Source organism: Oncorhynchus nerka, linkage group LG16 (genome assembly GCF_034236695.1).
Source record: "Oncorhynchus nerka isolate Pitt River linkage group LG16, Oner_Uvic_2.0, whole genome shotgun sequence".
Taxonomy (NCBI): Eukaryota; Metazoa; Chordata; class Actinopteri; order Salmoniformes; family Salmonidae; genus Oncorhynchus; species Oncorhynchus nerka.
This window is the reverse complement of record NC_088411.1, coordinates 12883431-12909222: the sequence shown is the minus strand read 5'-3', so window position 1 is coordinate 12909222 and position 25792 is coordinate 12883431. Positions and strand designations below refer to the sequence as shown.

The following is a 25792-nucleotide window of genomic DNA, read 5'->3' as shown; positions in this document are numbered from 1 at the left end:
GGTGTTAGCCATACCAGGCAGTCATACCCAGAGTCCTCTGGCTACATCAATGGTGGGTGAGGTATGGTGTTAGTCAAACAGAACATAGTGTGCCTACTTTGCCTAATGTATTTAGAAGTCATTAAGGGATCTTGATTACTTTCTAATTGCTTTTTGACTACCCACATCCATTTTGTACGACTTTGCTCTGAGCTCTGTGCTGATTGGTTCCCATACCACCTGCCATCTTTCTGAGTAAAAAGAAAGTGGAGTTACAGACACAAAGGGGGAGATATAGTTTTCAACTTTTTTATTCAATCTGAACCAAAATCAGATGTTTATAGAGAGAAATCCTGAGTAACAACACCATATTTACTTTCAGTAAAGTACTTCCTTGGAACGGAATCATGGTCCACCTTGTTGTATTAGTGGGTCATATACACACCGGTTCCACATCTAACCACAAGTGAACACAGCATAGCATCAACATGTTAAAAAAACATATCAAGTACTTCAGTGGACAGTTCAACTCTTCTATTTGACAGATTTCATCCATGATGGGGGGGGATAGGGTAATGGATCAATGGCAGTACCCCCCTCTCTGGGCTAGCATACTGTACACATAGAGGCCCCCACACTATACTCCAACCCCCCCCCCCCACCACCCCTTAAGGCATCAGAGAGAGGACTTCAGAACGTCAAACACCTTCAGGGCAGACTCGATACAGCCGTCGAAATTGGAATGTGTGAAGCCGTCGCCCCCACACACCAACAGAGGCTGGGACAGCGGCGTCATCTGCCCTGGGCAGTCGGCCACCGAGCTCGTCACCTAATTAGTTGAGAAAGAGAGAGGGGGTGGTGGGGTAGAGAAAGAGAGGGGGGTAGAGAGAGAGAGAGAGAGAGAGAGAGAGAGAGAGAGAGAGAGAGAGAAGGGCCATAGAGCAGCAGGTGGAGTGGCCCTAACGGTCACTAGACCCAATAGAGAGGGCTGATTAGACCTTCATGCTGCTGCTGAGCTATTGAGTGGAATCGGCAGCTCACTGTCCTTCACTGATAAATGACGCATTGATTGTATACTACACTACTGAAGCCAAATTGTTGTCATGGCCACAGATGTATCTATTTCCACAGCTACAGTAGAATGTGTATTGAGACAATGATTTGTTTGTGCTACAGTTATCCTGCAATCCAAAAAACTGTCTGTGCTCAAGTTACCTCTGGATGAACGTGGTGGGATACCACAGATCAAGCCATAAAATGCACCGCCTTTGGCCAGACAGGCAGATATCAAATCAGCCTTGCGGCCAACTGTCTTCCTCATGTTTAAATCCTGAATGCTGAGAGTTAAGTGTGTTAATGACTTGGGAGTGTAAACACACAAGCCGGTGTACGTGTCGTAGCTTCTGTCAGAGGCTGTACTAAGATGAGAGGCAGCAGATGGATAAACATCGAGGTACGCTGCCCTGCACCGCTAAGGGTAAGGAAATAGTATCCATTTCCTGCTGGGGCTTTTAATAGGCATCGTTATAGGCTACTATGTGCTGCTATCATAACCCCCACCCTCCACCTCCCTCCATCCCCACTCCTCCCCAAAAACATAATTGTTTGTTTGCTCATGCATCCTTGAAAAGGTCATCACCATGTAAATCAATTGATGATAAGCATTTTTGTTGAAATGTGGCCATGGACAAATTGTTTGGTTCACTCTAGTGGTACGTTGATAAAGTGGCCCTGGGCCCTGCCATCTCCATATACAGTGTGAGGCTGACTTCCCATGACAAAGAGCACGGAGCGCCAAGGAGGAGGGTTTGGGACCTTAAGATAAACGCCCCAATATAAACACGTTTTATCGCAAGGAAAGCAAGAGAATTCGGCAGCTGAGAATACGTCTACTTCAAAAGAGAAGTAATCTAAAGAGCATGCAACCTATATCCTATATTTTAGCAACAGTTAAACTGATATAACTGTTCAATCATGCATTTGTGTCTCTCTGTCACAATGGTCTTTGTTAGAATGACTGCTAGTGCATTTGACAGGGAGCTGATGTGTGTACAGTATGAGTGAGTGTGTGTGTGTGTCTGCGCATTCCATTATGAATGTGTGTGTGTCTATTTTATAATACAAATGTGCGTGTGTGTGTGTGTTCTATCATGGTCCATCCAGTTCCAGTGGGCCTTGGCCCATGCTCTGGCACTCCCAGTGATATGGCCTCCCACACAGATGTTCTGTGGCCTCTGACCCCCAGCCCAGCCCAGCCTCGCTTAGCAGAACGTGTGTGGGTGTGTGTTGGAGCGAAAGAGAAAGAGAGAGAGAGAGAGAGAGAGAGTGAGAGAGAGAGAGCACATTTAAGAGATTGAGTGATGCAATCGCCGAGTGTGTACTTCAATCACTACAGAAGAGTGATGAACAGCTACGAGAGCCCTTGGAGGACATATTCTTGCTGGACATAAATAATGTAAATAAAGTCACAGTATCTGGTCCAAGAGGAACATAGAGATCCAGGGAAACATCACAGTAAACAGGACATTGGAGCTAGTTGAAAAAGGAACACCATGTCCAAGCAGTCTCCGTACACTACACTCATGTGGTATTACAGAAGCAGAAAAACGTAATACGTTTAAGTTTAGTACGGCGTGATCATGATCGACACAGCATGTCACTCATCAACGTTCTTTACACAGACGATGACTTTTACGGAACCGAGTCTAACCCTCTGACCTTCTTTCCATGTATCTTGACAGGACTGTGAAGTAGCAACAGTTATTATCTCTTAAAGTTTCTATGAAGAAGAAAAAAAACTCTTCCTCTTCTCTCAATGAGTGAATGAAATAAAACTCCTGGTATTTTCTCTCCTCACTCGATGAAGTAATACAGTAAAAATCCTGGTCTTATCTCTCCTCACTCGATGAAGTAATACAGTAAAACTCCTGGTATTATCTCTCCTCACTCGATGAAGTAATACAGTAAAACTCCTGTCTGAGTAACCCCTCTCACCTGTGAGTATCTCCACTTCTGGCACTTGATGCTGTCGGGCTGTGGCAAGCCAGGCAGCAGCTTGTTCAGCTTCACCAGGATGATAGGCTCCACCTGCTCCTTGGCCTCCTCCAGGTGTTTGACACCAAATGGAACACTGATGTGGACCACCATGGAGGGACCGCACTCTGGGAATTCTGCACAGGCAAGCACATACAGCACAGTTCAGAACCATACCACCATAGACGGACTGCACTCTGCAGACTTTGCACAGCACAGGGACACACAGGAATACGGCACAGCTAAGAACACAGTTCAGTTCACAATTCACAATGCAGGAAAGTTGTGGTAAAATTCTGGTTTTTGAATAGAATTTTTGATTCAATTTGTTTTTTAAGACATTTATGTTTTGGCCATACTGACTTTCATCAGAATCGACATCCAAGTCAGTGAATGCGCAATCGTTCAGTTGAACAGTAAACATTATGAAATATACACATCGTTCAAAAGTTTGGGGTCACTTAGAAATGTCCTTGTTTTTGAAAGAAAAGTATATTTTTTTGTCCATTAAGATCAAATTGATCAGAAATACAGTGTAGACATTGTTAATGTTGTAAATTACTAGTGTAGCTGGAAACTGCAGATTTGTTATGGAATATCTACATAGGAGTACAGAGGCCCATTATCAGCAACCATCACTCCTAAGGCTAATTGTTCATTAGAAAACCCATTTGCAATTATGTTAGCACAGCTGAAAACTTTTGTTTTGATTAAAGAAGCATTACAACTGTCCTTTTTTAGACTAGTTGAGTATCTGGAGCATCAGCATTTGTGGGTTCGATTACAGGCTCAAAATAGCCAGAAACAATTACTTTCTTCTGAAACTTGTCAGTCTATTCTTGTTCTGGGAAATGAAGGATATTCCATGCAAGAAATTGCCAAGAAATTGAAGATCTGGTACAATGCTGTGTACTACTCCCTTCACAGAACAGCGCAAACTGGGTCTAACCAGAATAGAAAGAGGAGTGGGAGGCCCCGGTGCACAACTGAGCAATAGGACAAGTACCTTAGAGTGCCTAGTTTGAGAAACAGATGCCTCACGTTCTCTGGAGTTTGAGAAACAGACGCCTCAAGTCCTCTGGTGCTCTGTCAGAGTGACCATTGGGTTCTTGGTCAATTCCCTGACCAAGGCCCTTCTACCCCGGTTTTTCAGTTTGGCCGGGCGGCCGGCCAGCTCTAGAAAGAGTCTTGGTGGTTCCAAACTTCTTCCATTTATGAATGATGGAGGCCACTGTGCTCTTGGGGATCTTTAATGCTGCAGAACTTTTTTGGAACCCTTCCCCAGATCTGTGCCTTGACACAATCCTGTCTCAGAGCACTGCTGACAATTCCTTTGACCTCATGGCTTGTTTATTTATCTGACATGCACTGCCAACTGTGGGACCTTAGACAGGTGTGTGCCCTTCCAAATCATGTCCAATCTATTGAGTTTACCACAGGTGGACTCCAATCAAATTGTAGAAACATCTCATGGATGATCAATGGAAACAGGATGCACATGAGCTCAATTTCGAGTCTCATAGCAAAGGGTCTGAATACTTATTTCTGTTTAGATTTTTTTATACATATGCAAAAATATCTAAAAAACCTTTTTTCGCTTTGTCATTATGGGGTATTGTGTGTAGATTGATGAGGAATTTATTTAATCAATTTTAGAATAAGGCTGTAACATAACAAAATGTGGAAAAAGTCAAGGGGCCTGAATACTTCCTGAATGCACTGTATGTTGAGTGTTTGGTAACTGTACACACAACAGAAAGGCTTGGAGCCCTGTCTGCTGAGGATCCGGTTGTGTGGCGGTGACATCATGCGGGGAGTGGACACGGTGAGATCCTGTTTCTAATGACTGACAGACAGACAGACAGACAGACAGACAGACAGCTCTCAACCATACAGGATGTTTTGCATTGATTTATCGAGGCTGTACGTCATCTCTCTAATGACATCGTCTTAAAACCATATTTAAACTGATTGTGGAGAATAATGGTTTACTGCCGCCAATAAACATGTCCCGCAATTGACCTGCTGGAGCGGGAAACAGAGTTACTACGAGGTCAATCATTTCCTCCAGCTTGGCTCTTTTTTAAAAGCGGCAGACGGGACAACGTTGCGTGAGGGAGTGCACACACATCAAACACAGACGGTTGTTTTGTTCGGAGCCAAGCTGGAGATGCTGAATTCCCTTGTAGGGAACTAGGGATGGTCACTGTGTGGACAGTGTAGGGACAGGGATACTTCAGTTTGGTGACAGTGACTATAGCACACAGACAGGCTACAGCACCCATTCCCTGGGGTCTGTCCAACTTCTGTCCAAAGAGCCATTCTGGTTTGGCTCATTGCTTAGATAGCCACCCTAACCAGTTTTTTGACATAGTCCCCTCCCATAGGGCCTGCCAGAGAGACAAAATGAGAGAGGGAGAGAAAGAAAGAGGAGGAAGGCAAACAAAGATGAGAGAAGTAGGAGGAAAGTTGAATATAAAGAGATAAGACAGAAAGAGGTGGGGAAACAGTGTGTATGATGGTAGCAAGGTAGGCAGGTAGGCTAGAGACTGGCACAAACCACACAGGTTACTAAGTTCACTAGGTAGACAGGCACCACTCAGAGAAAGTTGGCACCAAATGATGCGTTGTGCAATTTGAACGAGTTGCTAACTCACATATTTCATTCCAATCGGAGTACAGATGAAACTCGGAACATGAAGCTGTTTACTCCTAAATCTTCCTCAGGGGGCCGTCCAATCTTGGTGACGCAGGAGGGCCATTGTCCTGTCCTGTGTGCTCTGTGACCTGACACCTGTTCCCCTGGTCACAGCAAGCTCCCTGTTTTAGACCACTCGAGAGAGTTGGAGAGACGCTCCACAGCTATTCTTACAGCGCCTCTCCTGCTCTCTGCATTCCTAGGCCTTTCAAAGGGCCAGTCAGAAATCATCTGTGCTTGCACCCTATTACCCCCTGCTTACTTGAGCTACAAGCAAAACACATTACACAAAGGAACAATAAGATTAAAGCATAGCGGGGGAGGGCGAGAGGAGGAGCGCAGTAGCAACCCCCGGGGCAGAGGAGACTTGTAGAATGAAACATTTACCAGCTCCTCTAATTAGGATGTTGCCTTCTGAACACTGGAGTGGATGAGAGGTGACAGGTGTGTGAACACTTTCAAAAGAGTATCTATCGCTCTCAGTTTCTCTCGCACTCTTTCTCACACATACACAAGTGACGTGCAAACATGCGCTTGTGCGCGTGCACACACACACACACACACACACACACACAGAGAAAGGCACTTATCGTTTTTCACTGAAGCACACACGCACATATTTGTCTCTCTGTGAAACACACACACACCCCTCCAGGTCTGATATAAGATGTTGTTCCTTCTCATAGAAGCCGAGAGGCAGTGGTTTTCTAGCAGAGCTGATAATGAAGGCTGGTGTGTGTAGAAGCCTGATCTTAGGGTGTTGTGCTGTGTGTGCTCTCCTGCTCAGTATCTGCTTCATCTCCCTTCTGCGTTCAAATCAGCAATGAAGTCGGACTACCAATGGACAAGGCTAGCCCAGCACTCACAGAGCCAATCAAACACTAAGGTCTACGGAGGCTCTCAACAGCACGGCAGCGCCGTCAAATAAGAGAATGATGTGAGGTTGAATGGAAACATAAGAACTTAAACACTTACATTTACACACCAAATGCAGCTTGAAAGTCAAGAAGGGGGGGGGGAGACAGAGATGCAGAAAAGGAAACAAAAAAATAGAGTGGAAATAAAGAGACAGACAGAAAAAGAGAGTGGAAATAAAGACACAGACAGAAAAAGAGAGTGGAAATAAAGAGACAGAAAAAGAGAGTGGAAATAAAGAGAGACAGAAAACGAGAGTGGAAATAAAGAGACAGACAGGAAAAGAGAGTGGAAATAAAGAGACAGAAAAAGAGAGTGGAAATAAAGAGACAGACAGAAAAAGAGAGTGGAAATAAAGAGACAGACAGAAAAAGAGAGTGGAAATAAAGAGACAGAAAAAGAGAGTGGAAATAAAGAGACAGACAGAAAAAGAGTGGAAATAAAGAGACAGACAGAAAAAGAGAGTGGAAATAAAGAGACAGACAGAAAACGAGAGTGGAAATAAAGAGACAGACAGAAAAAGAGTGGAAATAAAGAGACAGACAGAAAAATAGAGTGGAAAATAAAGAGACAGACAGACAAACGCACACAGAGAAAGAGAATGGCGGCACTGACCTAAATTGCGCTTTTGATCGTCGATGAAGGGAATGCAGGGATTATTGGAGACGTACTTGGCGGCCCAGGGGACGTCGAAGTGAGCCTGGGCATTTGTAGAAGAGGCCCAGCGCATAGCGCCGACGAGTAGCTTACCGCCCCAAGCTGCTGCCGCGGAATCTCCTCTAGCACTGTCGCATAGGGAAACAGAGGGACAATGTCAGGGAGTTTAAGCCTGTTACCAGGCCGGCATCAGTTAGCCGAGCATGGATACCTACCAAACCTACAGTATGCTTACAATGGATACCACTGTGAGGTGATGGGACTGCACCCCGGAGTCTAGGAATATGTCAAGCTTTCAGGTAACCAGTGTCAGGCTTCACTCATTCATTCCCACTGAGCCCTCAACAATGAGACATTAAATTACATGAATTACATTTTCTTAAAGGATTGGATCCAAGCAGGCTTACGGCAGTAACATTAATGCATTATTGAAAAAAGGGACATATCATTCATATCAAAACTGGAGTATCATATCTAATGATGTTTGTGTGCTCACAGTATAATTAACGAGCAAGCATTCAGTCTACTGAGGCAAGATAGCTACCGCCTACCAGACCACATGCATTCACCCTGTAAGCTTGGGCGCAACTAAATAACTAAACTAACGTCCATATTGCATATGGTAGAAGAGATGTTCTCTCCTTAGTTTATTTATAAGGGTTTGAGTTGTTTTTTTAAAGCAAATCTCTCCTTGTTTCCAGTCTGAAACATCTGTTGTTTATTGGCCTCTGAAGCGCTAGCTTGGCCGCGCTTTAGTTATTTAGGGCCCCAGAGTATGGAGCATACACAGGTCAGAGGTCAACGCTGTGGATTCGAATACATATTTCCACTAGAACACGTTGGACAGAAAAATAACTATTTTAATCTAGGCCAACAGTGAGTCCTAAGAGAAGCAGCAAGTCAGCTAACCTGGCGGTCGTCTCTGGACGGTCCTAAAAAATACATGACTGAGGCGATTCTTGGAGCGCAGAGCTGAAATGTGGGTAGATAAACTTTAGTTAAACTTAACCTATGTATGTAGGACAAATGGACTGGTTGTTCGACAGCCGTTTCTGAATCTGAACAACGACTTACAGCAGGGTCAGTAGAATATATTTGGAAATAATTGCAAACAAAATAACCATAAAGTAAAACAGGGGCAGAGAGGCAAAGAGATAAAAATGTGTGAGGCTAACGAACACAGAAATAGTCCTTGAGCACAAGCCATCTTAACATGTTGCCCAGTACAAACAACTACAAGCACCACAGCTGTATGCCTAATGTCCCAGTGACCAAAGCTATTAAAACAACAGAATTAAAAATGACCCCACCTATATTCCCCGTGCTGTAGTTATACTAACAAGCAAATGTTCATCTAATTAGCTGCACAACAGGCTGACGATGGGGGAATATGACAGCGCCAGTCACAAGGTCACATGACTTTCCCAGGGTATGATTTTCTGTGTCAGGAACATCTGCCAGTCACAATCTGCTGCGGCATCATTTACATTTACATTTAAGGTCATCCAGAGCGATGACTTTCCTAAATCTTTTCAGGGGAGGGGGTGGGGGATTACCTTTTATTCCTTAAAGAGGTTTTCAGGTGTCTCCTGGAACATCTGGCGTCAGATTTGTTCCACCATTGGGGGCCCATGTAAATGTGGACTGTACTTCCTCAGTGGTAGGGAGGCGGCAGGCAATGGATGCTGCCCTTGTTTGCATCGCACAAATACATGGGCGCACACACACATACACACGCTCGGACGGACAAACACAGACACACACACACACAGGGCCTGTCTGCACAGGGGAGAATGCAATACCACTACCTGATGCATCCATAAAGAGGCTTTCTGGTTTCTCATGAAAATGGAGCAGAGCAAGCCCATTGTTGATGCCGTTTAAAGATCTCAGACATGGGCAGGGCGGAAGCTAATCTTGTCTCAGAGTACCATTTCAAAACAGAGTACAGTCCCGCACCAACTGTGGATTTAGTACTCTTACTAAATGCATTCAATTTAAACACAGTCGGTCAGAACCTCGGTGAACATCTGGTAATGGAAAAGATTCTAATGATCTGAATAGAGACAAATCTTTTAGAAGACTTTGTTCAATTTAACGGTCAGCATTGGGGTCCACCCACCATACTTTACCTAGACCTCATTCATGGAGCTGTTCAAGTTATTGCCCTAGTAGATGCGAGGGGAATGTTTACTCAGGATCAAAATTACCCTGAGTACTGTGGCTTGTCCCAATGCTTGTTAATGGAATCCTCACAGTCCTCCCGCTTCAAATGAAGGCATGCTCCAATTCCATCTCCTCTGCATGTCTCTACTAATTGTGTCCTGATGAAGGCTTATTGAAGGCTCATTCATCAGTTCAGTGCCTTCTCTGCTCATTCTCTGCTCTCTTCAGTGGTTTTCACTCCAGTGTTTTGTTGTGGGTGGGTGAGAGAGATGCCGTGCGTTTTTCCAGATGACTGTCCAATGTGGCAATCTGGGGGAGTTATTGGGTCCGGTGCCCAATTCTAGCACAGATGTTTAACAGGTGGTGGGTAGTGTTGCATTAAATGTTTTGGTATGAATAAATATGGAACAGGTGTGTGTGTGTGTGTGTGTGTGTGTGTGTGTGTGTGTGTGTGTGAAATACAGTACCTTGTGTTCAGGTCTCTAAATATACATTGCATTACTGTACATTACATTGCATAAAGATCTATTAGTTAAAGTCATCAAGACATTAGGAACCATTCCATATTAGGGCTGACCCCATTTAGTCGACTGGTCAATAAATAAAAAAATCATGGTGTACAAGACTGTCTGATTCGTGTCTGTCTGAGTGGACTGATCCATCGCAGAGAGAATGGGGATGGCACAGTCCATCAGTCTAAGACATTTGCTACTGAAACTATAAGGTTATATTATGTAAGAACAATGGTGCAACACAAATACAAATAATATTGTTATATAACAAATGTGTTTTTTCCCCACGTTAGCGTTTGCTGTCCACAATTCTGAAATATGTCTGTGCGCTGTTGAATTGGCACCTTTTCCTAGGCCATGTTTCTACGTGTATAATAGAAAAGTTAATCGCATTTTGGTGTTGGGAAGAATGTGGCGGAGGCAGAAGCGGAGAGAAAACAGCCCTTGCCTTAATTGTCTAAGAAAAGTGAGGAGAGAGGAAAGCCCAACTTAATTAGGTCTATAATCAATAGCAGGGGTGCCAATTTGCTTGTAGGAGTAGTGGGGACATAACCTGATGTGAGGTCTGGGGGTCCTCTCCTTGAATTTTTGGGTCATCTAAAGCTAATTTCCTGCAATTTTATACAATCCAATATGCAGTCTCTATTTAGAACAACAGTAAGCAAAAATACCCACAGTCATCAAGCTATGTAAGAGATCATTATTAAACCTGTTTAAGTGATTAATAAGACTGAACTAGATCAAAGGTAATTCAATAATAAAATATTGTGTTGCTCCTTTAACCAAGACTAACAAATGAGCAACTCTTGAAAAAATACAAATAAATAAAAAATTGCAGCCTGACCGACCAGCAGCCTGAGACGCCTGCACGCCCGAGCCCCACCAGTCTAGTCAATAACTCAACTCTCGCCCAACACAATTTCCTTCACCGTTCACACCTTTCACTTTTTTAATTTAAATAAATAAAACACATACATTTCAAATATACATTAACGCACAGAAACAGCAAATCCTCCACATAATTATTCTCATACTACTAATAGTACTGTAGAGCTCTTTTTACTTGCACACAATATATTTCTGTCGCCCCGTCCTGCCCCTAACGGTCCACCACCCTGCAGCCCCCCAACCCAACATACCCCACTTAGCTTTAGGATTTTAGTGAAACATTCATTATTAGTATCAGGTGTGTTAGGCCAAGGCCAGAGTGACAATCCACAGGACAGCAGACCCCCAGGACCAGGACTGAGCAGCCCAGCAGCTAGATATGTATCTCCCCTGACGTGGGCATGTTTTCAATACAGACTCCTTTAGTCCTACTGTATTCCATATAAGTCATCCAGACCTTGTGAAAATTGCCCAGTATACCTTTCATTGTGTAATAAATCAAATCTAGTGATACATAACTTGACATTGTGGGAGGAAAACCAACTTTTCAATTAATGGCAATGCATTTAGCCACTATAAATGATTGGTTACACCGTTTCTTCAGAAAACAGTCTCCAGTTTCAACATTTCTAAGCAAACAAAAACAGGGAGAAGGGAGAATCTGTAGACATGCTGAGAAAAAAAGAAGATACTCTTGGCCAGAAATCAGCTAGCCTACACAAGACCATAACATATGCAAATATGTCCCCTTTCATATTTTACACCTCCAGCTGAGGAAGTACATTTCTGAGTGCATGATATTCAGTTTCACTGGCATACAGTACATTCTATGGATGGTCTTAAACTGTAGTAATTTATGTCTGAGATGATATGAACATGACAGGAAATTCAAACTTATCTGTATCCATTCATCACCATCAATAGCTTCTACCAGGTCTTCCTCACATTTTTGCTTTACATGTTTTGTGTCATTGGGGAAAGCCTCTATCAACCCTTGACACAGTCAACTTTGGAGGTTTGTCAGACTGCCTTAAAATAGCATCTGGCTTGTCCAGTGTTTGCTGCAGAGGGAATAAAGTATTGTATCTACACAAATTCACCTCACCTCTGCCATAGATTGGTCTTCCCTGGTTGCCTGACCCTGCTGAGACCCCTGTCACCATCTGATCCTCCTAAAATGAGGCATGACAAAGAATTACCTTGGTGTACGTGTATACATTATATTATCCAAGAATAGAATAAATGGTTTAACCTCTTGGTGTTAGGGGGCAATATTTTCATTTTTGGAAAAAAAACGTTCCCGTTTGATTTATTTTTCAGGAAAAGATGCTAGAATATGCATATAATTGACAACTTTGGATAGAAAACACTCTAACGTTTCCAAAACTGTAAAGATATTGTCTGTGAGTATAACAGAATCGATGTTGCAGGCGAAAGCCTGAGAAAAATCCAATCCGGAAGTGCCCCAGGTTTTGAAAGCGCTGCGTTCCAATGACTCCCTATTCAGCTGTGAATGTACCATCAACGAGCTTACGCTTTCTACGTATTCCCCAAGGTGTCTACAGCATTGTGACGTAGTTTTACGCATTTCTGTTGAAGAATAGCCGTAGGCGGCCACATTGCGTAAGTGGTCACATGGTGGCTCCGAGAGAGATTCTCGCGTAAAATACAGAGGTAGCCATTACTCCAATCGGTCCTAGTGAAAAACGAATTGTCCCGATGGATATATTATCGAATAGATATTAGAAAAACACCTTGAGAATGGATTCTAAACAACGTTTGCATGTTTCTGTCGATATTATGGAGCTAATTGGGAATATTTTTCGGCGTTGTGGTGACCGCAATTTCCGGGCGATTTCTCAGCCAAACGTGAAGAACATACGGAGCTATTTCGCCTACAAAAATAATATTTTGGGAAAAAATTAACTTTGGCTGTCTACCTGGGAGTCTCGTGAGTGAAAACATCCGAAGTTCATCAAAGGTAAACTATTTAATTTGATTGCTTTTCTGATTTCTGTGACAAGGTTGCCTGCTGCTAGCAAGGCATAATGCTTTGCTAGGCTATGATAAACTTACACAAATGCTTGTCTAGCGTTGGTTGTAAAGCATATTTTGAAAATCTGAGATGACAGGGTGATTAACAAAAGGCTAAGCTGTGTTCCAATATATTTCACTTGTGATTTTCTAGGAGGATTTATGTCCGTTGCATTATGCTAATTAGTGTCAGATGATGACAACGGTCCCGTTCACGGGATGGGGTGTCACTACAGGTTAATAATTGAAATGACCATTATTCTCAGATCCCAGACCGTAGCTTTAAGCTTCAGGTTTAAGCTTCAGCTGCATCCCGCGGGATGCCTCTGCGGGACCTGCAGGTCTCGACAGAGATCATTGCGGCGCGGTCTGCATTTTTCATGCTAAGGGTGGGAACGGGCGGTCAGGAGTAAAAGCTAGCCAAGTTCATTAACTTCTGAAACGGGACAAAATAAAGGCTACAAAACATTTCCATACAAACAACATCTGTTAGATAGCGATATGAGCTGGCTATTATTACCATCTGACAGATAACTAGAAGCTAGAGCTGACATGGCTGTGGTAGTTACTAGTTAGTGTAGCTTATATATTCACCTCAGTTGAGAGGGGATGAAACATTAGCTAACATTACTGTACATGTCAGTTACAATACTAGCTCAGCACTGTGAATAAACACTAGTTTAGTTTTCTGTTAAGTTAAACAGCAGTTACCTTGCCAGTTATATTCAGTCAACTAAAGAGTAGCCAGTTTCTGCTCTGCTTGCTTTTACAACTAAAGCACAATGTGTGTCCCCCGTCCCCAGTGAAAGTTGCGCCCCTGATCAAGAGCCTAACTATTAAATGTGCCTGGCTTTATAAACTCAGCCATATATATCTGCAGAAATAAGCCAGACCCTGCGTCTGTTGCCTGTTTGAGTGTTTGTATGATAGCCTACTAATTCCGTGCCTCAGGAAACCACAACATGTTGGATAAACAATTTCACAAATTCAGCAGTTTTAAATCTTTGCTATGCTATAAAGGCTTTCCCCTTTATTTTCGTTAGACCAGCTTCTCTGCTATTATTTATAATAATAACAATCCTCCTTTTTCCTTGACCTCCTTCTTATTGTTATTATTATTATGACGGTCATTATAACAATAAGTAATGTCATTATCATTAGTAGGCTTAGCATAGCAGCTTTGTATAACCACCATCGAGTTGTAGGCCTAAGAGCGCATCCTGTTAAGTCTTAATACCGTACTCAAGCCTATATTCCAATACTTACTACATAGGCTACTGTATCAATAAATCATTTATTTGTTCATGTCAACACACAGGAGTCATTCGTGATTTGAAATGCAATCAAACATTTTAGTTTTAAAATAAAATAACAAAGTGACCATTGAATAATTGGCGTAAACAATAAATAGGCCTAAACCGTTCCATTTTGGAAATTGCATTCACGAATGAATGCGACTCTTTTTAGTCTTTGCTGTAATAAAGGATTCAAAACAACATTACAACAGATTCTCTAGTACGCTTATAATGTATTTAGTGTTGTTTACATTGTTCCAAACAATAAGAAAATATATAGTCAAAAAAGTATACTGTAATCTAACAACACCTGTTCGGCACATATAATATGCATGCATATTACCTTCTTTTTCTTGATTTCCAGTATTTTCCACAACTAGTCAAATGTATTACACACACCTGACTTCCCCTTTACCTCCTGAGCAACCAGTAAACATTCCCCCATTTCGAGTTTATTTGTCACGTCCTCTGCATCCATTTTTCGGTCACGTGTTATGGTGTTCAGAGTTTAATATAATACATTTATTGATGTGATTATGATATGCTATAGGTCAGGCCCTATTGGTCACATGCATGCAATGCATACATGTCTCATGTGTCGAGAGCAAGGGTTGAGGGAATAGGGATAGCCTCAGACAACAACATTGATGTATACGCTGAATCGGTGAGCGAGTTTATTAGCAAGTGCATCGGTGATGTTGTACCCACAGTGACTATTAAAACCTTTTCCAACCAGAAACCATGGATTGATGGCAGCATTCGCGCAAAAATGAAAGCGCGAACCACTGCTTTCAATCATGGCAAGGCGACCGGAAACATGACCGAATACAAACAGTGTAGCTATTCCCTCCGCAAAGCAATCAAACAAGCAGAGCGTCAGTATAGAGACAAAGTAGAGTCGCAATTCAATGGCTCAGACATTATACGTATGTGGCAGGGTCTACAGTCAATCACGGATTATAAAAAGAAAACCAGCCCCGTCGCGGACACCAACGTCTTGCTCCCAGACACAGCCCGCTACCAAAACTTTCGGGCTCTCCTTCACCGTGGCCAATGTGAGTAAAACATTTAAGCATGTTAACCCTCACAAGGCTGCAGGCCCAGACAGCATCCGTAGCCGGGTCCTCAGAGCATGCGCAGACCAGCTGGCTGGGGGGTGTTTACGGACATATTCAATCAATCCCTATCCCAGTCTGCTGTTCCAACATGCTTCAAGAGGGCCAACATTGTTCCTGTACCCAAGAAAGCTAAGGTAACTGAGCTAAACGGCTATCGCCCCGTAGCACTCACTTCCGTCAACATGAAGTGCTTTGAGAGACTAGTCAAGGATCATTTCACCTCCACCCTACCTGACACGCTAGACTCACTCCAATTTGCTTACCGCCCCAATAGGTCCACAGACGACGCAACCGCAATCACACTGCACACTGCCCTAACCCATCTGGGACAAGAGGAATACCTATGTAAGAATGCTGTTCATCGATTACAGCTCAACATTTAACACCATAGTACCCTCCAAACTCGTCATTAAGCTTGAGACACTAGGTCTTGACCCCGCCCTGTGCAACTGGGTCCTGGACTTTCTAACGAGCCGCCCCCAGGTGAGGGTAGGAAACAACATCTCCACCCCGCTGATCCTCAACACTGGGCCCAACAAGGGTGCGTTCTCAGCCCTCTCCTGTACTCCCTGTTCACCCATGAATGTGTGGCCATGCACGCCTCCAACTCAATCATCAAGTTTTCAGACGACACAACAGTGGTGGGCTTGATTACCAACAACGACAAGACGGCCTACAGGGAGGAGGTGAGGGCCCTCGGAGTGTGGTGTCAGGAAAATAACCTCACACTCAACGTCAACAAAACAAAGGATGATCGTGGACTTCAGGAAACAGCAGAGAGAGTACCCCCCTATCCACATCGACGGGACAGTAGTGGAGAATGTGGAAAGTTTTAAGTTCCTTGGAGTACACATCACAAACAAACTGAAACGGTTCCCCGACACAAATAGTGTGTTTAGGTAGGCGCAATAGCGCCTCTTCAACTTTAGGAGGCTGAAGAAATTTGGCTTGTTACTGAAAACACTCAAACTTTTACAGATAGCACAATCGATAGCATCCTGTCGGGCTGTATGACCGCCTGGTACGGCAACTGCTCCGCCCACAACCGTAAGGCTCTCCAGAGGGTAGTGAGTTCTGCACAATGCATCACCGGGGACAAACTACCTGCCCCCCAGGAAACCTACACCACCTGATGTCACAGGAAGGCCAAAAAGATCATCAAGGACAACAACCACCCGAGCCACTGCATGTTCACCCCGCTATCATCCAGAAGGCGAGGTCAGTACAGGTGCATCAAAGCTGGGACCGAGAGACTGAAAAACAGCTTCTATCTCAAGGCCATCAGACTGTTAAACAGCCATCACTAACATTGAGTGGCTGCTGCCAACATACTGACTCAATCTCCAGCCACTTTAATAATAAAAATTGGATGTAATAAATATATCACTAGTCACTTTAAACAATGTCACTTTATACACTGAACACTAAAATAACACATCCTAGATCTGAATGAATGAAATATTCTTATTAAATACTTTTTCTTTACATAGTTGAATGTGCTGACAACAAAAATCACACAAAAATGATCAATGGAAATCAAATTTATCAACCCATGGAGGTCTGGAGTCACACTCAAAATTAAAGTGGAAAACAACACTACAGGCTGATCCAACTTTGATCTAATGTCCTTAAAACAAGTCAAAATGAGGCTCAGTAGTGTGTGTGGCCTCCACGTGCCTGTATGACCTCCCTACAACGCCTGGGCATGCTCCTGATGAGGTGGCGGATGGTCTCCTGAGGGATCTCCTCCCAGACCTGGACTAAAGCATCCGCCAACTCCTGGACAGTCTGTGGTGCAACATGGCGTTGGTGGATGGAGCGAGACATGATGTCCCAGATGTGCTCAATTGGATTCAGGTCTGGGGAACGGGCGGGTCAGTCCATAGCATCAATGCCTTCCTCTTGCAGGAACTGCTGACACACTCCAGCCACATGAGGTCTAGCATTGTCTTCCATTAGGAGGAACCCAGGGCCAACTGCACCAGCATATGGTCTCACAAGGGGTCTGAGGATCTCATCTCGGTACCTAATGGCAGTCAGGCTACCTCTGCCGAGCACATGGAGGGCTGTGCGGCCCCCCAAAGAAATGCCACCCCACACCATGACTGACCCACCACCAAACCGGTCATGCTGGAGGATGTTGCAGCAGAACGTTCTCCACGGCGTCTCCAGACTCTGTCACGTCTGTCACATGTGCTCAGTGTGAATCTGCTTTCATCTGTGAAGAGCACAGGGCGCCAGTGGCGAATTTGCCAATCTTGGTGTTCTCTGGCAAATGCCAAACGTCCTGCACGGTGTTGGGCTGTAAGCACAACCCTCACCTGTGGACATCGGGCCCTCATACCACCCTCATGGAGTCTGTTTCTGACCGTTTGAGCAGACACATGCACATTTGTAGCCTGCTGGAGGTCATTTTGCAGGGCTCTGGCAGTGCTCCTCCTGCTCCTCCTTGCACAAAGGCGGAGGTAGCGGTCCTGCTGCTGGGTTGTTGCCCTCCTACGGCCTCCTCCACGTCTCCTGATGTACTGGCCTGTCTCCTGGTAGCGCCTCCATGCTCTGGACACTACGCTGACAGACACAGCAAACCTTCTTGACACAGCTCGAATTGATGTGCCATCCTGGATGAGCTGCACTACCTGAGCCACTTGTGTGGGTTGTAGACTCTGTCTCATGCTACCACTAGAGTGAAAGCACCGCCAGCATTCAAAAGTGACCAAAACATCAGCCAGGAAGCATAGGAACTGAGAAGTGGTCACCACCTGCAGAACCACTCCTTTATTGGGGGTGTCTTGCTAATTGCCTATAATTTCCACCTGTTGTCTATTCCATTTGCACAACAGCATGTGAAATTTATTGTCAATCAAGCGTTGCTTCCTAAGTGGACAGTTTGATTTCACAGAAGTGTGATTGACTTGGAGTTACATTGTGTTGTTTAAGTGTTCCCTTTATTTTTTTGAGCAGTGTATAATGTTTACATACCCTACATTACTCATGTACTCTATACCATCTACTGCATCTTGCCTATGCCGCACGGCCATCACTCATCCATATATTTATATGTACATATTCTCATTCATTCCTTTACACTTGTGTGTATAAGGTAGTTGTTGTGAAATTGTTAGATATTACTGCACAGTCGGAACTAGAAGCACAAGCATTTTGCTACACTTGCATTAACATCTGCTATCCATGTGTATGTGACAAATCAAATTTGACTTGAATGTTTTTCCTAAACAAATGAGGGATTTTGGTAACATAACTTTTCATTCAGAAATGGCTGTAATGACGTTGCAGCTTCAGCAACACGGACAGTGTGATACACACTGTTGATGTTCTGTGTTGGTCGCTGCAGCATGGAAGGAAGCGAGATAAATGGGTGCTAGTTACAGAGTCACTCGCAGTTTTTTTTTAAACACACGCAGCAAGTCTGAGCCAGGTCCAGCACAATCAAATCAATTGCGGTTGGTCTCCCTCTAGTCATTTGTGTATCTTAATTATGTCATCAAACATTTTGCTTAAAGCTCAGTGCATATACTTGTTTTGATTCAAATGTGTCTATATATGGAAAAATACACATTTAAAAATTTAGACCAATCGATTGGTCGACAGAACAGAGGACTCCTGGTCAGCCGACCAAGATTTTTTTGGTCAAGGACAGCCCTACTTTTTATATCCGTTGGTTTACTGACTATGACGCTCAATATTCATTCTGCACAAAAAGGAGAAGACAGATATATCTGAAAAAGTCGCTTCTGCAAAAGTGGGGCCTCTTTGGACCTCTCCAACCACCTTCATTCACCAAGAGACAGTACTGCAAAACACACACCAACACGCACACACGCTATCCTCTCACACGTGTCACCACAGAGGCCTCCGGAGTGGGGGTGCCTGCCCTCTGTCTGTCCATACATTATACATTTCCTCAGCATTCTCTCTGCAGACACTTGGCCAGCTGTGCTTTATGTGCTGAGAGGAGTGGCTCCTTCCAACCCTGGTGGCTTTGAACAAATGCTTTACGGCTCCTATAAAACACATTCAGAGCGTACAGTTCATCACTAAAAAAGTCCATATGAGCAGGGGCCTTTACTATACAATCACCTGGATGTGTTGCAGGGATCTACGAAGATAGTCCGTATATGTGTGTGCGAACACGTGTATGTGTGTGTGAGCATGGGTGTGCCTGCGTGTGTGTGTGAGAAATGAACATAAAGAGAGAACAAATGTGTGTATGTGCACGCACCCACACGTGTGTGTGTGTGTGTGTGTGTGCGTCACTTGGAGTTCAGTGCAGATGTGAAGGTTAACATTTTCCAGCGGGGTGGTGGTGCAGCGGGGCTGCCGCTGTGTGTGTGTGCACCGGTGGCCTCCCTGGTCTTTGATGTGGGAGTGGGCACGTTTGAACTGCACATAAGCACACAGCCAAGACAACGCAGGAGTGGCTTCGGGAGAAGTCTCTGAATGTCCTTGAGTGAACCAGCCAGACCCCGGACTTGAACCCGATCGATCGAACATCTCTGGAGATACCTGAAAATAGATGTTCAGCGACACTCCCCATCCAACCTGACAGAGCTTGAGAGGATCTGCAGAGAATGGGAGAAACTCCCCAAATACAGGTGTGCCAAGCTTGTAGCATTATACGCATGAAGACTCGAGGCTGTAATCGCTGACAAAGGTTCTTCAACAAAGTATTGAGTAAAGGGTCTGAATATTTCTGTAAATGTGACATTTCCGTTTTTTGTTTTTAATACATTTGCAAACATAAAAAAATATATATATATATTTTTTTGTCATTATGGGGTATTGTGTGTAGTTTGATGAGGGTAAGAAAACAATTGAATCCATTTTAGAATAAGGCTGTAACATAACAAAATGTTTAAAAACTCAAGGGGTCTGAATAGTTTCCGAATGCACTGTAAATGCCTATAAAAACGGTGGGACGGTGGGTATAAAAATGCCTCTAACTGATGGGATACACAAGCTACATTACTTGCACAATGACAACAGTTTTATCAAAATGGACTGGTTGATTGAAGTACGGAAATACGTGTTCCAACAACGAGCTGCAGTTTTGGAATAATTGCATCCCGTCTATTTTCCGCTTAGGCTACTTTGCGAACTGATAGTGCCATTTAGAATTGGTTAGACTAGGCTATAACCCCCTAAACATAGACTGGTTCCACAATGAAAATATGCAAAAACATTTGTTTGATAAAGACAACTATTATATTTTCATCAGAATCACCAAGCCTAGGCTCACCAGACAGATGTCGCGGCTGTAATATAACACCATGCAGTGTTCAATTTGGAATTGATTAATCCATTAAGAAAATACAAAAACACGGACAAAATAAACAAAATCGAACATATTTAGGCTTATATTGAAAATAACACATATTTTGGTTTGTAACCCTGAAAATGGTTTATTTCAATGCACCAAACTGAGCCCCTTTTCAAACGATCTCTCTTTGGCAATAACTGTTCCAGACGCGTGAGATGTGTACTTTGCACTGCCAACTTTTTTTTGTTTGGAAAAAATAATTTTAATTATTTTATATTACATCATGTTATTGCTATAAAAGAGATGTGTCTTGACTGTATAACAAAACAAGGCTCAGCCATAGGCTTTTACAAGCAAGCGCCACTGCTGAGGTTACTGCCTTTTTGAAGAGTGTGTTCCACGATATAATATAAACAGTTGATATTATAGATTCAATAAATGAATTTTAAAGGCAATAGTTTTTTATTGATTGAATATACATGAGGCAATTTAGCAATTAGGTTTTGTTATCTGTAATGGTTATGATAAATTAGACATTGTTGTGCACTTTCACATATTTATTTTCCATTGCTGGCCTTGCCCTTCTAAAAACATGTATTTTTTCCATTACAAGTACTTGAAAAAAATCATGGGAGTAGTCGAACAGTCATAAAACGTCAAATGCCCATCCCTAGTATAGAAGTTCATACTCTGTCAATATCCGTATTAAAATTAATGCACAGCACATATAGTACAGTAGCAAAGGTCAAATGAACAATTCCTTTTAAAATGCCCCTCGGGTATGCTTTACAATGTCTATACATCCGAATTGGGACTGTCTATGGTCTACACCCCATACTTTAAGAAATATTTATTCCAACAGTCAATTACAATGGCCCTTTATATGTGGACCCGCAGGCTTACTGTCTGATGTGCTAGAATTAAACTGCCTATCAATGCCTTAATTAAATGCCATAATTCAAATCTTTATGACTATACTACAGCAAGAAGAAAAGAGAAGAGCTTTGTATAGTGAAGTATAAGGTGGATGTGGAAGTCACAGTCTCTATAGTCAGTAAGGGAGGAAGGAGTACTGTAAAGCATAAATGAAAAAAAAAGTTTACACTCTAAAATGTGCTCAATGTTAAGGTCACGGTCCATGGCAAACAAATAGCTATCTACCTGTTCTGGGGGTGGTGGGGAAGCCTTCAACACCATTCAAATACATAGTATTTTACCTAATTTCAAGATTCACAATGAGGTGCTCTGAAAACACACAACAGTTGCACTGAGGAGGAAATACATTGCCCTTTAAGACATGAATGTATGGTGAAGTGGGGCATGTATAGTGCAATGAATGCACATCACACCATTTCCCTTGTTGAATGACCCAATGTGAAGGAAACAATGCGCCCTTGGGAGAATCTCAATTGCATTTCCTTGATCCCTTGCATCTTCTCTCGTCTGCCTCCTTCTCAAAACCCATTGGATGAGAAGGTCAGAGGAGAGAGGACGTGAGGAATCAAGGAAATGCAATTGAGATTCTCCTCGTGTTCAAATAAAATGGCTGCTCCTCTCCTAGCCCCTCTACTCTCCTGTGTCTACATGTCCTCTAGTCTGATAGGATACATGCTCCCCTGCACGTCGCCATCCCCGGAGGCAAGCGCTTCGCCCCTTCACACCGCAATGTCTTTTCACTTAATTGCATTTTTGTCAAACCTTGTAAAGGATCTGTGCGGGCGGCGGAGTGGCAGCCATGTGGAGTCGCGCATCACTTGGAAGGCCCGGTTACACATCATAAACGGCAATGCCTCTTCCCCATCTGGCAGGGGCAAGGCTGTAAAAGAGAATGTTATTGTGAAACTCGCTCGACGGCTCACAGCCGATCAATGGGGTGTAAAAGGGAGGGGGAGAGCGAGAGAGAGAGTGAAGGGAGAAACATGCAGGCCAGGCAAGGGCGTTTTCACATAAAATACCAACGTTCAGAGTTGGGTATTAAACATTCGGCCCATCACTCCCCTGCTTGTGTGGCATGTCCTTAAGGCAACACCAGGAAGACCGACTGTGATGCCCAATACCCTTGCAGACTGTCCACAGTGTGAGTTCGAAGCACAGAACCAAGTGAATCGATCCAGCCTCTTCTTATATATCACTGCTCTGCTATAGTCCTGTCCCACAATTCACTAATATGCAGACTGTTAGTAGAACTTTGGCAGGGTGTCTAGTGGTTAGAGCATTGAGCCAGTTGAGCCAGGTAAAAATCGGTCGTTCTGCTCCTGAACAAGGCAGTTAACCCACTGTTCCCTGGTAGGCTGTCATTGTAAATAAGAATTTGATCTTAACTGACTTGCCTAGTTAAATAAATGTTAAAACATTTTTTATAATAAAATATACTCTGTGCCAGAAGGGAGGAGGGCCCAGAATATATATGGCATGTTTACTCACCATGTCAGGGTGCTAGACTGCCATGCTACATAAAGACTGTGCTGGGTTGGATGAGATTTATAGGCCCTGCAGCCTGGGCCAAGGTACTAGGAAGAACCACAGGCCTGCAGTGCTGCTGCTGGACTCCAAATGAGTGGGGAGTGTGAGCAGGGAGTGTGTACTGGCAGGCACTGTTAATCACTGCAGCTCTAGTGGGGGAGTCAGGAGTCTAGTTCGCTAAATGTAGGACTACTGTGACACTCAAGGTGCATGTTTCCCTCCTAAAACTACAGGTTTAGGATCAGATTACTTTCCTAAATAATCCTATCTTTAACAATTAGGGGAATTAAATAATATCTGACCCTGGACTGGGGCAATATGGGGCTGCAGTGAGCTACCTTAATGGTGCTCTATGAGGATCCCAGCTATGCCCATTAGTAAGGAGGAGAACATCACATCCATTGCATGGGGCAGTTATCCCACTGTTCCTAGGCTGTCATTGTAAATAAGAATTTGTTCTTAACTGCCTAGTTAAATCAAATTTTAAAAATCATGAAAATGATAATTGACCAGGTTAGACACCTGCTAATGGGCTGAGCTAAGTGTCACTTCACAGGAAGAGCTAAGTGTCACACTGACTCTCACGCCTCTGTTTTCATCCTCCTAGATCTATCCGCTGCCTTCGACACTGTGAACCATCGGATCCTCCACCGTCACAGAGCTGGGCATCTCAGGCTTTGCACAATGTTGGATTGCATCCTACCGGACAGGCCGCTAGTACCAGGTGACGTGGAGAGGATCTGTGTCTGCACCACGTGCTCTCACCACTGCCTTGGCAGGTCCCTAATAACATTCAAATACAAATCCTCTGGTGTCCCCCAGGGCTTGATTCTAGGCCCTCTTAGTCACTCGGCTCCGTCAAATCCTCACATGGTCTCTCTTATTATTGCTATGCGGATGACACTCAACTACTTTTCTCCTTCCCCCCTTCTAACACCCAGGTAGCGACACAAGTCTCGACAAGACGGAGCTCCTCTTCCTCCCGGGGAAGGCCTGCCTCCACTAAGACCTCTCTCTCCATCACGGTTGACAACTCCACAGTGTCCACTTCCCAGAATGCAAAGAGCTTTGGCGTGACCCTGGACAACAAACACTCTGTGGTTCTCTGCAAACATCAAAGCAGTGACTCACTCCTTTAGGGTCATGCACCACAACATCCATAGAGCACAACCCTACCTCACACAGGAAGCTGCACAGGTCCTAATCCAGGCACGTCATCACCAGCCTGGACTAGAAGTTCTCCCATGTCACACGCTACTCTACACACTCCACTGGCATCCAGTTGAAACTTTGAAAGTTCTTGAAATTTTCCGAATTGACTGACCATGTATAAAAGTAATGATGGACTGTCATTTCTTTCTGCTTATTTGAGCTGTTCTTGCCATAATATGGACTTGATCTTTTACCAAATATGGCTATCTTCTGTATACCACCCCTACCTTGTCACAACACAACTGATTGGCTCAAATGCATTAAGAAGGAAAGAAATTCCACAAATGAACTTTTAACAAGGTATACCTATTAATTGAAATGCATTCCAGGTGACTACCTCATGAAGCTGGTTGAGAGAATGCCAAGAGTGTGCAAAGCTGTCATCAAGGCAAAGGGTGACTACTTTGAAGAATCTCAAATCTAAAATATACTTTTTTGGTTACTACATGATTCCATGTGTTATTTCATAGTTTTGATGTATTCACTATTATTCTACAATGTAGAAAATAGTAAAAAAAAAAAAAAAAAAAACTTGAATGAGTAGGTGTCCCCAAACTTTTGACTGGTACTGTACTTCAGTATAAAAAGTAAACGTAATTGTAAAAATATACTTAATTACAAAAAGTAAAAGTATAAATCATTTCACATTCCATATATTAAGCAAACCAGATGGCACTCTTGTTATTTAAATGTATGGATAGCCAGGGGCACACCCCAACACTCAGACATAATTTACAAACAAAGCATTTGTGTTTAGTGAGTCCGTCAGATCAGAGGCAGTAAGGATGTTATCTTGATTAGCGCATGACCATTTTCCTGCCATGCTAAGCATTCGAAATGTATCAAGTACTTTTGGGTGTCAGGGAAACATATGAAGTAAAAAGTACATTCTTGTCTTTAGGAATGTACTGGAGTAAAAGTAAAAGTTCTCAAAAAAAAAAAAAGTACAGATACCCCCAAAAAACTACTTAAGTAGTGCTTGAAAGTATTTTTTACTGAAGTACTTTACACTACTGCCGTTCTGCCACCTCTGATTTCTCCCCCTACGGGAGGTCAGCTCAGCTCAGCCCAGTCAAATCTATTTTTCTATCCTTGCACCTCAAATGGTGGAACCAGCTTCCCCCGAAGCTAGGACAGCAGAGTCCCTGCCCCCTTCCGAAAACATCTAAAAACCCTACCTCTTCAAAGAGAATCTTAAATCATCTTAAATAATCCCACAACCCATGAAAAATTATTAAAATAACACCCTTGCTTTTCCTGACCTAACACTTGCACTTGATAATCTGAGAAGATCCTTGTATGTCCCTCTCACTGTAATAAGGATGGTTTGTCCACCAACACCAACTCTATAATAAAGGATAGTCAACCGGCAAGACAAAATGAGGAAGGCTAACATACAACAGCACGATGAGATGAGAACACTGCAAATACACTGACCACAACCACAGGCCTGTTAACACCCTAGCCTAGGTGTCAAGTGATGTACACGCTTTCCTTGACAGGAATGATAAAGTGTGACAACAGTTAAGAAATAAGATGGTAAA

The 25792-nt window shown here is 43.4% G+C and overlaps 1 protein-coding gene and 1 long non-coding RNA gene across 2 annotated transcripts in view; one reads left to right on the top strand and one right to left on the bottom strand.

The window, feature by feature from the left end:
* Positions 1–274: 274 nt before the first annotated feature.
* The window catches only part of LOC115144453 (renalase-like), a 47842-nt gene continuing 22324 nt past the window's right edge, over positions 275–25792 (bottom strand). The window contains 5 exon segments of the mRNA XM_065002310.1: positions 275–808; positions 2974–3149; positions 7241–7331; positions 7333–7359; positions 7361–7410. Of these exon segments, the coding sequence (XP_064858382.1) occupies positions 656–808; positions 2974–3149; positions 7241–7331; positions 7333–7359; positions 7361–7410 (497 nt within the window). The 3' untranslated portion in view covers positions 275–655.
* Positions 19577–24693, top strand: LOC115144051 (uncharacterized). Its single transcript, XR_003865762.2, has 3 exons — positions 19577–19908; positions 23644–23760; positions 23978–24693. It is a non-coding gene; the product is annotated as an uncharacterized LOC115144051 (long non-coding RNA).